Raw genomic sequence first — 15,163 nt, forward strand, 5'->3', positions numbered from 1 at the left:
AATCTATGTTAAATAATTGGGTAACAATTTGTTACAATTTGGGTTATTATTTCTTAAAAAAAAAATGGATAAAGATCGAAGTTTTCTTTTAAATGTGAATATCACAAAAATAAACACTCATAAAGTAACGTAGCTAGGGTTTTGGGGCGTGGGGGGCCTTGCATTTTGACCTTCGACATCATGAGATCACGTGACAAAGCTCAATTCAAATCGTCGTGTTTTCTGTAAAATGTTTGTTTTAAAAATGTTGTAAAATGTTTTACATGTTTCGGATGTTCCTTCAAAGTTGAAGATAGTTTACTTCCTAGTCCAAACCTCCCGCAGGATGACGGGGGATGGGAGCGGGCAGGGTTTGAACCCTGGACCATCGATAAATCTGAACGACAGTCCAGCGCGCAAACCGCACGACCAGGCAGCCATTTCTGTGCATCAAAGGTCATCTATAGCATCAGTGCTGTCTAGTATTTTTGACTCTACCTGGCAGTGGCATAATATTTAATGTAAACAACAAATTAGGACATTCATTTGCCCCCCCCCCCCCTTCAAGTAATATAATCTGACCGAGTAAGGAACGAACGAGCTTTTGTACCGCTCGGTTCTAGTCTTGATTGATAGAAGTCGCTCACTTCGCGACGGCTTGATGTAGTTATGATGGAGCGTGTGGCTGTTGTCTTCCAAGATTTTGCATTCTGTTTGCCCCTTTGCGCTATACTGGAACATCGAAGTAAAGAAATAATTTTACAATTCCTTTATTCAGGTCGCACATTCATGGAAACAAATGTCAATCTTGAGGTGCTTCATGTCAGGCTTACATACACCAGTGCATCTTGTGTGGACGACCAGCAGCTCTCCTGCCTTCTATCAGACCAGCATTCAATATATCCAGTGGTAGCTGACTGTGACAAGAGGGACAATAAGGGTAGCTACTTTTGTTTTCAATAAGAGTTAGTCCCCTTTAATACTTACTTTAAGTCCCTGTTAACTGTTTACATTCGCCACTGTCTTGAGTCTTTGAGCTGACCAGTGTAGTTTGAACTAAATCTCTATAATGTTTAACTAATTCTTGTGTTGTTGTATTATTACTGTGTTACTCAAGAGGAGTGTGCCACTGTCATGGGGAGAGTGCTTCGATAATGAGCTAAGTAGACTTTATTTATTTGTTAGTAATAAGTTGGTTTATGTAAATATTATGTCTACTTAGTCTCTTATCCTTTCCTGTTAGTTTTTTTTTTTTTAAAATACATCTTTTGTTTTGATACGAGACACTAGTGTGTCTCATGGATGAAGTCCTTTCATTGTTAGTGTATGGATGATATTATTGTAAACCATCGTTTTGGTTTTTGATCTAAGACACTACTGTACCTCTTTGGTGGTGGTTCTTTAATCATGTAGACCTGAACCTGTTTTCCTACTTTGATTTGTTTCATTATTTCATTTTCTTTTGTGAGCCTTTATTTCCATCTATACATTCCATGATCTCTTTTCTTTTGTTTCTAAATAAACTCTATTTTTTTTTTTGATTGCAACTGAAATCTCACTATTATTACTTGTCTGTCTCAGTAATTTTGTATATCTAGAGGCTATAGTTAATAGCCTAGATAATATAATTTGGGACCACAAAGTACCACTGGACTAACTTGCCAGTACAGCAGAGGTCACTGGTCTGATGACCTATCCTAATACTAGTTAAGTCACTCTGACCCTTTGGAATTCCGTGTATTTTTAAAAAGCGACTTTTTAAAAAGAAAATGTGGATACATACTGAAAAGTTAAATGAACTACTTACCAAAACAAAGCGCTATTACAACCAAAGTGAGCGAAACTTGCTTAGGCTGATACATGTGTGTGATTAAGTCTTGAGACACGTTAGCGCCATGAAGAAAACAAAATAGAAAATGTCAAATTACAACTTTTATATGCTGAAACATTTACCGCAACGACGTAGACCACAAGGTATAAATAGCGTGATGTTTGTTTTTTAACGTAATTATAGACAAAATTAGATATTGCTGTTAAATTGTAGATTTTCATGTAAAATAAAACAATGTCAAGGAGACTAAATTGAACCTTATTGCTGTCCGCTACATTTTTAAAAATCAGCTGAATTTCGAAGTATAATTATGTAAATGAATGCACTAGCCCAGTGGTTCCCAAAGTGGTCAATTTAGACCTTCAGACGACCTCAATGGGGTCTACGAAAGTGAAAATTAATTGGGTATCCATGGGATGTAAACATGGGGTCTATGATAGTGGATCTTATTTAATAAGGTCAAGACTTTATTTACCATCAATGGAATTAACTCACACACACACACACACACGTATTTCGTCTTTAGTTAATCCTTTCAATTAAAGGCACATTCCTCGTCCCATATGCTAGGACAAATTTGTACAAATACTTCTTCTTCCCTAGTGCTATTAGAGCATGGAATGGGTTGCCTGAGCTAGCCAGGAAAACCAGTGACTTGGCAGAATTTAAGTCATTGGTTAATATGCATGACTAAATGCATGACGCGTAGGACGTAATCATCTTCTTTTTTGAAGTAACGTCTGTATTATATAAGATAAGATAAATTTTAAAGGGTCATTAAAAAAATATTTGGAAACCACTGCACTAGCTTATTATTTTAAGATGTACAATTATATCCGAGTGAATTTGTTTTTAGACACGTTCTTAGTTGCGCCACTGTCATAGAGTGAATGTCTATTTCTTCCTTTATCTTAACTTTTTCTCTCCGCAATTATTTACCACATTCTGGTGGAATCAACGCTGGTATCGTTGGTTAGGAGAGAAAGAGTTAAACTTATTTGGTGCTACAAACCAAAAAGCTATTTACAGTTTTTTTTTCCTCCATGTATCTTCAAATGAACAACGAATGAATGAACTGGTCGTCTGTACTAATACTTTGTAGGAAACGTAGCCTGTTAGATCTAATGAACAAACACATCTGTGCTGCTAATTAGGTTACTTACTCTCTTTGGTGTGAAAACAAAAAAAGATCTGTTTCTAGATAGTGTCGTTCTGACTACAGATTCTACTAACAAATGTCGCTTATCACTAAAATAACGAGGGACAAAGCTTTGGGGAGAAAAAAATGAGAAGCAGTCCCGTTTTCCTAAAAAAAAAAGGGGGGGGGGAGAGAGGAGGATAGAAACGAAGGGAGGTATATTTTGTCTTTAAAAAAATGTAATTGCTGTATTCCATTTCATTTTGGTGACTTCCGCCTAACCTTACAAATTTAGGTTCCACGAGTGCAAACGTAACAGAATCAATAGAAGAATGCTAGGCCTACTTGTTCAGACCAATAATTAGACTCTAGCCATTTCTCGTAAAAAGTGTACCGAGAACAGTAACAATTTACACCTTTGTAAAAATAAAAAAAATAAAAAAAAATTATACATCAGATTTTTTTGTTTGGTTTGGGTTTCATGTCATTCAAAAAATATTTAAAATTTGAGTCGCCGCTTTAACTATTAATTACTGTACACTGTTGGTAGACATTTTACTTCACGCTTCGCTGCATTCTTCGTTTAGATTTATAGCGAGTTCTGAGTTTCTGAGCTCATGCGTTTGCTATAGCCTAGGTCAGGATAAAGATGTCTCCATGGATATTTTTTTTTTTTTTAACCAATTTATAGAAAGAGCAAAAGAAAAATAACATTATGTTGACTACAAGGGGCCCCCAGTGCTCCAATACCTTAGGGCTTTACGTCAAGTCTAAATTCGATCTTGAGCGAGTTCTGTGTTGTAGTGACCATAGCATCCTTATCTTATCTTATGAAATACAGACGTTACTTCAAAACGTCCTAGCGTGTTTCTGGGTCAATTTAGTCATACGTGTAAAACAATTACTTTAATTTTGCCAAGTCATTCGTTTTTCCTGGCTAACTCAGGCAACCCTTGACCCACAGGAACAAAATATAGTTTGGTACTAGGAATTTAAATTGATCACATTTAAATGAAAAAATTATTCTCTTTAAGAAGTCATTACTGAATTAAGAGTACTTAGGCTATTACTTGATAACGTTATCATCTTCTTTTTTGAAGTAACGTCTGTATTATATAAGATAAAGGAATTTGCTTAAAGTGCTAAAAATAGATTTCTAGCTATTTAAGAGGATGTGCGTATTTAAATTAAGGGAATGACGGGAAGTGGGTTGGTCTTTTTTTTTTTTTTTTTTCAAATCAGCTTATTGTGTCTATTTTGTGAATCCACTTGGGAAATTAAATTAAATTAAAAATTAAATTAGATTGAATTATTTTGTGTAATTGAAGTGTGTGTTCAATATTTTCGTGATTCCAAGTTGTGGAATAAAAGTGTCTTTTTTAAAACACTGTGGATTTAAATAATTTTTCTTTACATTACGATAAAAGGACACACACACACACACACACACACACACACAAACCAACAATTTATAAAACAACAACAAATGTTTGAAGAAAACTTCTATGGCACTAAAAGAAAAAGGAACAAGAAACATTTAAAAAATACATTTTTTTTAAACAAAGCTTATATTAAAAATAATTGTATAAATTAGTTTGGATCAGACTGTAATTAAATTTGCAATACAAACTGAACAGTATTAACTTCCTCCCCCGCAAAGAACAATCTACAATTTTCCAACTAAGAACCGGACACACACCTCTATTAAATTACCATCTGAACAAAATAAACTCCATACAACTTCCCCTTTGCAGACACTGCTCCCACCCTTATGAAACCTTAAACCATATCCTCTTTGAATGCCCCTCCCTAATCCAGCTTAGGCAGACCCTACTTCCACTACAGCCCAATATAACCAACACCTTGTACGGCAGTGCTGAACAACGGAAGAAAACAGCACACTTTTTTTCCTTGGCACAGTCTGCAAAAGAGCTCACAGCTCAGCAGCAATAAAGCTGGCTAGATAAAGAAGATGAAGAAATTTGCAATAGATCTAAACTACCCAGCGTCTCCCGTATGGGAGACGAACGTATGCCAAAGGCAGTCTTTTTTGGTGAACTAAAAGGTGGTCGAGGTAACAGATATGCGCCCCACGGAAACGCTTCAAAGACCAGCTTAGGCGTCAACTTTCCTTGGCTGACATAGAAGAGAGCTCCTGGTTGCATGCGGCCTCAGAACGAGACAGCTGGAGGTCACTCACGAAGGCCGCGGGATATACATTTGAGACCTAAAGAAAATCTGCTGCCGAGGACAAACGCAGGCGGCGAAAAGAAAATCTCAATGGACCTCCTACGGACAATGGTTATGCTTGCGCTAGATGTGGCAAAATATGTAGGTCACAGATGGGGCTGCGCATCCACGGGAAATACTGCATTCCTCACTAATCTTCGGACTCGAAGAAAAGCCTTATTATTAGATCTAAACTAAAAATAATAAAACTGTGCGATTAGCAATATGTTTACCTATTGTTTGCGTTTAGCGCAATTTCATTGCCTTTAGCGTGTTCAATACGCTATGATCCTATCTCTTGTCTGGACCAGTTGGGAAAGAAGGTGGGGTAGGGTAAAGAAGGGTGTGTCTGGGTGAAGGTTAACGTGATATCTTTGCAGATGCATTTTATAAAAATAAAGTTGTACTGTACGACTTGAATTAGAAATTGACGACCAATCCTGCTCAAGCCAATGCACTAACCACTCGTGCCAATAAAGTGCTTATTAAAGTAGAGTTCATATCTATCTATTGTTAGTTTCAAACTTTTAAATATAAAGGGGAATAATTTTACTTATACCGCGCCACATCTATTAAGTACAATGTTTCTTTCCCTTGTTTGATACCAAACAAAATAATTAATGACCAATAGTCAGTTAACTAATTGGTTAATTTTTTAAATTGATTTTTTTTTGTCAGGTACCAATTAATAATTGTGCAAGAATCTCGTTCTGAACCTATATTGGGATGTGGCAGAAATAGCGTGTACAATATAATCTTTTTTTTTACCTAAACGTGACTTATAAGTTTTTAATCTTACGAAGGCCGCTTAAAGAACTCTTTAATATTAGATGCAGGTTTGTTTGAAACACTTTACTTTTTAAAGGCTGATTAAATCAGATTTTCTGACTATAGTGTTAAGGTTTCCTGGTTTGACTTACACTATAGGCGGAAAATGTATTTTACCAGCCGTTAAAAAGTATTATTTTTTTACACAGACGTTCATAGTATTTTCCCTCTGTGATGTGAAAGAGAAGATATTTATCCACTATGAGTTTCAATGTTTGAAAGTATTTCAAATCTGTATCTATTTTAGGCATGGCTATATCTCCAATGATCCTTCAGGTAAATTGGTTTCACAGCATAATAGGGGCATACACAAAACTTTGTTGTTTGTTTTGTACAATGTTTTAAATGTTTCGCATGTTCCTTTAGAGTTGAAGATAGTTTACTTCCTAGTCCAAACCTCCCGCAGGACGACGGAGGATGTGAGCGGGCAGGGTTTAAACCCAGGACCATTGATAAATCCAAACGACAGTCCAGCGCGCAAACCACACGACCAGGCAACCATCCTCGACGAGGCAACCATCCATGTTGCATAAAAGAGAGATAGGCAATTGTTTGTTCGATTAGAATGGAAAGAATTCAAATAATCAACACTGTACAGTTTACATATTTCTTTTTAGATTCGGCCATGCTCATTTTTAGTATACCTATAGGCATTTAAGCTATATTAACTCTTTTTCTCCGTAATTATTTACCACATTCTGGTGGAATCATCGCTGGTATCGTCAGTTAGGAGAGAAAGAGTTAGGTTATTAAAATTAAAGTTAACGAATGTTCATTCATATAACAAGAAAAGAATAACCTAAGGTGGAAATTAATGGGATATAAAAAAATTAAAGTTACGTCATGCTAAAAAAGAAATCTACTATCATGATCATCCGCTTACATCTCCCCTCAATTCACTTTTGTAGACCCTGTTATAGCCTAATCTTCGTAGACACCTTGGGGTCTATATAGATCGATCACTTTGGGAACCACTCATTTAATTGCTTTAATTAAAGTATGAAGACTTGTCATGATATCTTTTTTTTTTTTGTTCTAAAAATAATCTTATCTTATAAAATACGTCAGAAGTTACTTAGCCAATGACTTAAATTTTGCTTTGGCTCTGTCATTTATGATCCACTCTTTTCAATAGGAATTAAAGAAGAAAAAAATATTAAAAAAATGAATAATCTATCTAATATCGATATAGAGACTTCTAGACCTAAAATCTATGTTCAAATAAGATCGATCGGATCGGCTCGAAGGGGACGTGTAGCCAAAATAATACTAATTAGGATAATATGGATGCCGTGTGAATATATAGTCCGTCCATCGTGGTTCGATGATGACCACTTTGTCATCCAGGGGGCTGAGGGCTTTGCACTGGGGTTTTATGCCTCCTCATGTGGCTGGTGAGACCTATGTGAGCCCGGAATGTTCGGCCGCACACTGGGCAGGTTATTCCAGCTGGAGCTAGTGTCATTGGCCTTGCTTTTCTTTTCTGGCGTTTTTCTTCTGCCAGCGTTGTTCTTTTTTCCTCAGCAACCTGTGCGCCAGTTTTCACAGCGCGACGCCATGATGCTCTGTCATGTGCCTTTGTCTCCCAGTTGCCTGGGTCTATGCTGAACGCCTTCAGAGAAGCTTTGAGGGTGTCCCTAAAGCGCTTTCTTTGACCACCTTGCGAGCGCTTTCCTTCACTTAGTTGGCCATACAAGAGTCGTTTAGGGATGCGGTGGTCTTCCATTCTGTAGACGTGACCTGCCCATCGCAGCTGTGACTGCATCAGGATTGTGTGGATGCTTTGCAGACACGCTCTTCGAAGGACTTCTGTATCTCGGGGTCTATATAGATCGATCACTTTGGGAATCACTCATTTAAATGCTTTAATTAAAGTATGAAGACTTGTCATAAAATCTTTTCTTTTTTTTTTTATTCTAAAAATAATCTTATCTTATCTTATAAAATACAGAAGTTACTTTAAAAAAATAATAATAAAAGTTGATTAATGGGCCTACGTCCTACGCGTCATTCATCTGTTATATATATATGGCTCCTTTTGTCTCGAAAGGCAATGGATGCGCCCAAATGAGTCACTGGTTTTGGCTTAATCTTGAGACGGGGCAGAATCTGGTGTGGCTAATCAAGCCAATTCTAGAACGGCAGACTTTGCCACAATTCGTACATGTGTATGCCTCTGATTTAGGGCTAGCAGACAGGGCAGCTTTCTTTTTATCCCTCTTGATTAAAGCCGCTTCAATTCTTTTGTGATACTGATCATACTTTAGTGTCCTGCCGGACAAGACTGCTGCCAACTAAGATCCACACATCACAGGGAAAAAGAAAATCACGCCTGAATACTACTAGCACAAAAAATCCTGATCTTTGCACCGAATTTGAGAACAAATTAGAGGAAGCTTTTAAAAACTTCTCTGTGACTGAGGTAGAAAAAAGCTGGACGTTTATGCGTGATACAATCTACCAAACATCATCACTGGTCTTTGGAAACAAAACCAAGAAAAGCGAAGACTGGTTTGAACCTAGTCTACCAGAAATGGAAACTGCCACTACGAACAAGAGAGCAGCCATGCTAATCTACAAGAAGGATCCCACCCCAAGCAACTTAAAAAGGCTCAGAGCTGCACGTAACAATGCCCAAAGAGTAGCGAGACAATGTGCTAACAAATACTGGCAGGAGCTATGCGAAGATATTCAATCTTGTGCCGACTGTGGTAACATAAGAGGACTATATGAGGGCATGAGAAAAGCCTTTGGACCTCACACCAGCAAGTGTGCTCCGCTCAAGTCAAAAGATGGCTCAATCATCAGCGATCGAGCGCTGCAAATGGAACGATGGGTTGAACACTATGCAGAACTCTACCAGATTGAAAACGCCATCTCACCAAATGCTGTTTCCAACTTCCCATCACTTCCAGTTTTGACGGAATTAGACGAAACGCCCTCATCTGTTATACATGTTAGCCAATGACTTAAATTTTGCTATGGCTCTGTCATTTATGATCCACTCTTTTCAATAGGAATTAACGATGAAAAAAAATATTTTAATAAATGAATAATCTATCTAATATCGATAAAGAGACTTCTAGACCTAAAATCTATGTTCAAATAAGATCGATCGGATCTAAGAGGACGTGTCGTGTAGCCAAAATAATACTAATTAGGATAATATGGATGCCGTGTGAATAGCTGTTGTTAAAAGCGTGTGTCACGTGACCAAAACATTCTACAACAAAGCAAAACATTGCACGCAAGAGACGAGTAAATAAATCAAGATGTCCTCCCCATCTCTTGAATATCTAAACAATGTATGGCAATATCTCCCACAGGGCCACGAAAAACCCCTGAAGCAAGCATTTTATAATGCAGTGGCCAATATTTTCGTTGGATTGGCTGCCGCTGTTGCTGTTGCAGTCTACTTTATCCTAGCGCCTTTTATTAGACCGTTATACTGGGCTCTTTTGTGTGGCAATTTTTTATACCCGTTCAAACGAAGTTTGACCAACGTATTGCGGCAATGGCTCAAAGGTTTACAAACTTCTGGAACGCCGTTTGCTGTGGGATTGATTCTCCTACCATTTCAAATGGGAAATACTGTAGCAGAGTCAATGACGGTCGCTATCAAGACAAATTTCAAAGTCATATTAGGTCTCTTGGTGGCCATACCAGCTATTTATACTTTGTACCACTTTTTGCCCATGCATATCATGCTGTATCTTCTGACCGGCTCTTTCAGTATCTTCTGTGATATCATGGAATACTTTAATACAAATTGGGTAGGTCATATGGATAATTATCTTAAAAACCTATCTTAAAAATGTAACTTACAGGCTTTCCTTAAAAACAGATTATATTTATTTATTATATATATAATATAGATCTATAAAATCTATCTATATATATAGTAGATTCTTATATTAGGCACACCGTATTCGGGAACTATGTCAAATTTTTATTTTATTTTTTTATTTGGTGACGGTTTAACTTACAAAAAAACTGAAAGCAGATTCTTATTCTGCAACCAAAGGACTATAAAAATAGCTGTGTTTCTTTGAATTACCACTCATAGTCAAGATTTTATTTTAAAATAAATCAGGTCACTTCATGCTCCTATAATAAACGCAGTTTTTTGTGCTTTCTCCTTTAGCGCACATCGAGCACCGTTAGGAAACACCACTATATTATTGCTAATAAATTATATCTGTGTTAATTAAAAATTATTTAGATTGTATTAAAAGAAGTAGATTCACTTCTGCAATATGTATTTATAGTATTTTGTCTCTTTATATATGCCTACCTATATAATCTATGTGTAGAAACAGACAGAAATAAATCTCTATAAATCATAGATCTATAAATTAATTATTATAATTTAATAAACATGATATTTTCAACTAGGCTACATGTATTCTCTCTTTCTTTTAATTCCCATCCAAGGACCCTCTTCTTTTCATATTTTGGATGTTCGTTTTGTTACACCTTAACATCCCCTCCCTCCCATAGATGCTTATAATTCTTTTCATGACTCTCTCCCCCTTCCCTCGACTGCCTGTATGATAGGTTGTGACACTACACGCTTAGTGTATACCTCTCCTCACCACCAGCTCTCGCCTGGTGTGATCACCTGCAGTGGGCATGGTCTCTGGCTTCAAATTAGCAGCCCGCACTTCTTCTTTCATTCATAAATTATATATTCTAGATATCTCGATCTAGGTCACTTTTATTCATTGAAAAAATCATAGATTTATTAATCCCAGTAATATTTCTTATTACGATTTTGCCTTGTGCACTATAGGAGAATATGTTAAATTCATTATTAATGTTGAAACACCTCCTTTTTTAATTTTATTTAACAGCTTACGGAATAAATGTGATTGAAATGTCTTTCTTAAGATGTTTGGAAGCTTATTTTGATAGATCCACCAGCCTACGATCAAACAGGCTCATAATATAGCCTTCATCCCTTATATGGGTATGAATTGCCGGGGGAGGTTTATACAATAGCTTTACATACTTGGTTACCGAGAATGTAAAAAACTGCCATCTGCTTTGGAAAAGCGGAACAAAAATACAGGAACTTATCTTAAATTGGACATGCACTGTCCCGAAACATCGTTTTTAGCTCCAAACATAAAAATAAGTTAATTATAAACAAAAAAAGCGACATGTTTCTTAAAGGAGAATTTGATGAGCTGTGCCTAATATAAGAAGCTACTATATATATAAAAATATATAATATATATAAAAATAAAATTAGGTACTTTGACTAAAAATTCAAAATAAATATAGAATCTTGAACTATAACAACAGAAAGTATATAGTTATGTAGAGCTTGCTGAGAGGTTTACAATGATACCAAGTGTATCTTTCTATGTTTTATAGGAGCAAAGTTATGCCGTTTTATGTGTAGAAAAATGGACTAAAGAAAATGTAAAAAAAAAAATGAATTTTCGTCTTTATCTCATCATAACTTTATAACCAAAATTTGGAACACAGCTACTCCATTATATTATTTTTAATTTGATTGTTTCATCTCACATGCAGCTAACATTCATTCACAGCTAATCCAATTGTTTGTAAATTGACTTCGATTCTTTTTCTAGAATGCCGTTTGGTAGAAACTTCCTCAGCTTTATAATATTAATAAATATAATGTAAAATAACACCTTGATTGCATTCTCTCCACTAGGTTGATAAGCCATTAAACAATGCATAATAATCATTTATACTTCATATTATCAATGAGAATTGCTAATGTCTGGCTCCACATGTTGCTGCATTATGGAGTAACTTTATTTAACATTATCAGGATGAACCCAAACTTGCCCTATAAGCTGATTTCCTTTTATATTTTGTGTACTTAAGTATAGAAAAAAAAGATTTCTAACACCAATCTATAATAGAAATATTGATTTTAATACTATAGTCATAGATTGTTATGGTATATGATCATATGGTAGTTATAATTTTTCCACTTACCCATTTTAAAAAATAGCCTAATTTGGCATTATTTATAATTGATAACAGCATGTTAGGGTAAGTTTTTTTTTTATTTTGGAGGGCAATATTTCATTAGAAAATAATGAAATAACAAACTTAAAGAATAAATCTATTTCTAAATACAATAAAAAAATGTAATATAAAACAAGTTTGCTTAAAAATGATGGTAAATGCAAAAAATCATTCTTACCTACGACTTTACTGTAAATTTTCTAAATAAATACGACTTTCATTTGTTGACAATGTGGTATCATTCAAAAGCTTAGGAATCCTCCTTTAAGATTATCACAAGGGTTTTTAAAAAATGAAGCAAATGTAAAAACAACAATCAACTAACACCATGGGTTTGGAAGTCAAGCCATGCTGTCCTAGACTCTAGACTTAGACAGTCTAGGTCTAGAGTATAATATAATATATATCATATTTAGATCTATAATTCTATATTTATATATATGCATATTATATTCATGTAGATCTATAATTGTAGTATTACTAGTATTAGTATTAATTGAATTAGTCTAGTAGTGCTGCCAGCATATTGTCAAACAGGAATTTGTGGACAGAAGGGCCTTGTAAACAAATCTCAAAATCCCAGTCTTTACCAGAAATCAATATCAAGACCCCTTGGCTTGGAAGTCAATTGATTCACCATAAAAAAATAAATTATTTAAATATTTAAGACTCCTGTCTCAAACAACAATGGATTTGTCCAGATGAATTTTACTGGTTTTGGTTTCTTCTTGAATAGGTGCATCAACATTATCAAAACAGCAGTTATATATTATAAGTAAAGTAACATTTAATAAAATCACTAAATTTAGAAAGCCTTCAGGACAGAAGACTCAAAAGTAAAGTAGCAATTATACATAAGACACTGAACCATAATCTTCAAATACAAAAACAAAATTTAATAAAATACTCATAAAGACTCAAAGATAAAGACACATTCCTTATCCCTTATGCCAGGACAAATTTGTACAAATGCTATTAGAGCATGGAATGTGTTGCCTGAACTGGCCAGGAAAACCAGTGACTTGGCAGAATTTAAGTCATTGGTTAATATGCATGACAGAATGCAAGACGTGTAGGACGTAATTATCTTCTTTTTTGAAGTAACGTCTGTATTATATAAGATAAGTACAATTATATATAGAATTAAATGTGCTGTATTAAGTTTTCAGAAATAATTAGGCCTTCTTATAAGCAAAAAAATATCCAATTCTTAAACTATGATTTATGCTTACATAACTATATTTATTTTAAAATCATAACTGTATTTTAAATTATAGTAAACCTTTATACTCTTTTTCCCAGGTGTGGACCTTCGTCATTGGCTATTTGATTTGTGTGGTTTTTATGTGGAATAAAGTCTCAGGATGGATTCAGTACCTATCAGCACCAGTTTGGGCCTCTGTCCTTTTCTACTTGGCCAATCTGGCTGGGCCACTCAAAGTACCTTTTGTCATTCTTATGTTCCTCCTGGTCATGGTTGGAGCTTTTGTGCAGATGAACAGTTCTCCAGTAACTGGTATGTTTCTATTGAAAATAATTATCTGATTTAATTAAATACATTTGTTTAAAATATAAGTTTCGAATATACTTTTTGAATATTAATGCAGTATGCTGAAAAGGTTATTGAATGATTCACAAATGTAGATAATGCTCATTAGTATCAATTTTATCATTTAAATCTGGTTGAACTTACAAAGGGCAGTAATTTTCCATTGTAGGTTTTAGTCTAATGGTGTACAACTTAGATAAAAACTGGCCTATTAATTACCACACATTCTAATTAGTTTCATACAAACTGAATTATCTAGGTCAGTGTCAAGTCATTACTAGCTCTTACTTTTAAAACACAACCTCAACACATGTTTGAAACTAATGGCTAATGTAAAGTAAAGTTCCCCTTTCAGGCCTTGCGATCTATGGGGCAGATGCTGTAAAGGTCATCTGTCCAACCGCCTTAACTTTTCCCAAACTAAAGTCAGGTATCCATTAGAGCTGGGTGGACTCAGAGGCTACCAAAGATCCCAAAATAAAAAATTCCCAGTCTTCACCAGATTCGAACCAAGGACGCCTGGTTCAGAAGTCAAACATGTTACCGCTCAGCCACTGCGCCTCTACATTTTAGATAGCACATTCTATAAATATAATAAGTTCCTTTATAAGACCCAGCCAATAAATGGGCTGGATTCATCTTGAAAGATGTCATGTGGTTAACATAGTCATACAACACTTTTGCTATTTACATGAAGTATCAGGCACCATTTTTACGAAAGGGACAACCATGAATAAAGGGCTGAAATAAATGGTGAATTCTGACATCAGTCATATCATGTATTTATTGTTGTTTTTTTTCCTAAATATATTTATATTGAATTTTTTTCATGTATTTATTGACAAGTTTTTTTTTATGTACTTATTTAAAATTTGAAATTTTTGTGTGCACTCAGAGATACACCAAAGTTTGCCCTATAGATTTCAGCCTTCACTGAGGTTTAAACTAAAGAACTAAAAAAATGAAAACTAGATGAAAGTTGTTTCTACTTTGGAAGTATTTTCCCTACATCACTTTTAGATAAGACAAAGAAAATGGGGGCATTATCGTTTTTTGGCATTAATTATTTGTTTTCAATTTCATCTCACTCCATCTTTTATATTTATATCTAATTTTTCTTTTTTGAAGATCCCAAAAGGAAGTCTATTTGTTTTAGGGTATTGAACACAATGGGGATAGGCTTCATACATCCAGGTCATGATATTAAGGTAAGCAAATTTTTTTATACCTATAGAACGTAAGTAATGAAAAGAAGAATGATACAAGACATTTTTTTTTACATCTCAAATCTGTAAAGAATGTTAGCTTTCTGACAGATGTTCATGGTTTAAAATTCATATTTCCATAGCTAGCAGTTATTCTCATGCCCATTGCAATGTAAATTACAGACACTCATTCCAAAAAAAAAAAAAAAAAAAAAGCACTTGTATGAATTAGTCCTAGCATGTGGAATAAGAAATGTACCTTTATCTTTGTGTCTTTCTGAATATTTTATTAGTTTTTGTATTTGTAAGTAATGGTTCAGTGTTTTATGTAGTATTACTACTTTGTGTTGTTATAGTTATAAATTGATGTTTGAGTATTCACTAAGTAAATGTTT

At 34.9% G+C, this 15,163-nt stretch overlaps 2 protein-coding genes across 7 annotated transcripts in view; one reads left to right on the forward strand and one right to left on the reverse strand.

Moving 5' to 3' along the window:
• LOC106079871 (latent-transforming growth factor beta-binding protein 1-like) overlaps window positions 1-15,163 on the reverse strand; it is an 83,599-nt gene that overhangs the window by 7,890 nt on the left and 60,546 nt on the right. For 2 of the 4 annotated variants that reach the window (XM_056003948.1, XM_056003945.1), the window contains exon 1: window positions 1,787-2,948. In XM_056003948.1, coding sequence (XP_055859923.1) covers window positions 1,787-1,841 — 55 coding nt within the window. In that variant the 5' untranslated portion in view covers window positions 1,842-2,948. Of the gene's footprint in view, window positions 1-1,786; window positions 2,949-2,973; window positions 3,074-15,163 lie in introns of those variants that run through there. The other 2 variants (XM_056003946.1, XM_056003947.1) reach the window with 2 other exon arrangements.
• The window catches only part of LOC106073050 (transmembrane protein 245-like), a 28,960-nt gene continuing 23,023 nt past the window's right edge, over window positions 9,227-15,163 (forward strand). For all 3 annotated transcript variants that reach the window (XM_056003941.1, XM_056003940.1, XM_056003942.1), the window contains exons 1-3: window positions 9,227-9,778; window positions 13,317-13,530; window positions 14,692-14,771. In XM_056003941.1, coding sequence (XP_055859916.1) covers window positions 9,278-9,778; window positions 13,317-13,530; window positions 14,692-14,771 — 795 coding nt within the window. In that variant the 5' untranslated portion in view covers window positions 9,227-9,277. The remainder of the gene's footprint in view (window positions 9,779-13,316; window positions 13,531-14,691; window positions 14,772-15,163) is intronic.

The sequence above is a fragment of the Biomphalaria glabrata genome, chromosome 11 (assembly GCF_947242115.1).
Source record: "Biomphalaria glabrata chromosome 11, xgBioGlab47.1, whole genome shotgun sequence".
Lineage (NCBI taxonomy): Eukaryota > Metazoa > Mollusca > Gastropoda > Planorbidae > Biomphalaria > Biomphalaria glabrata.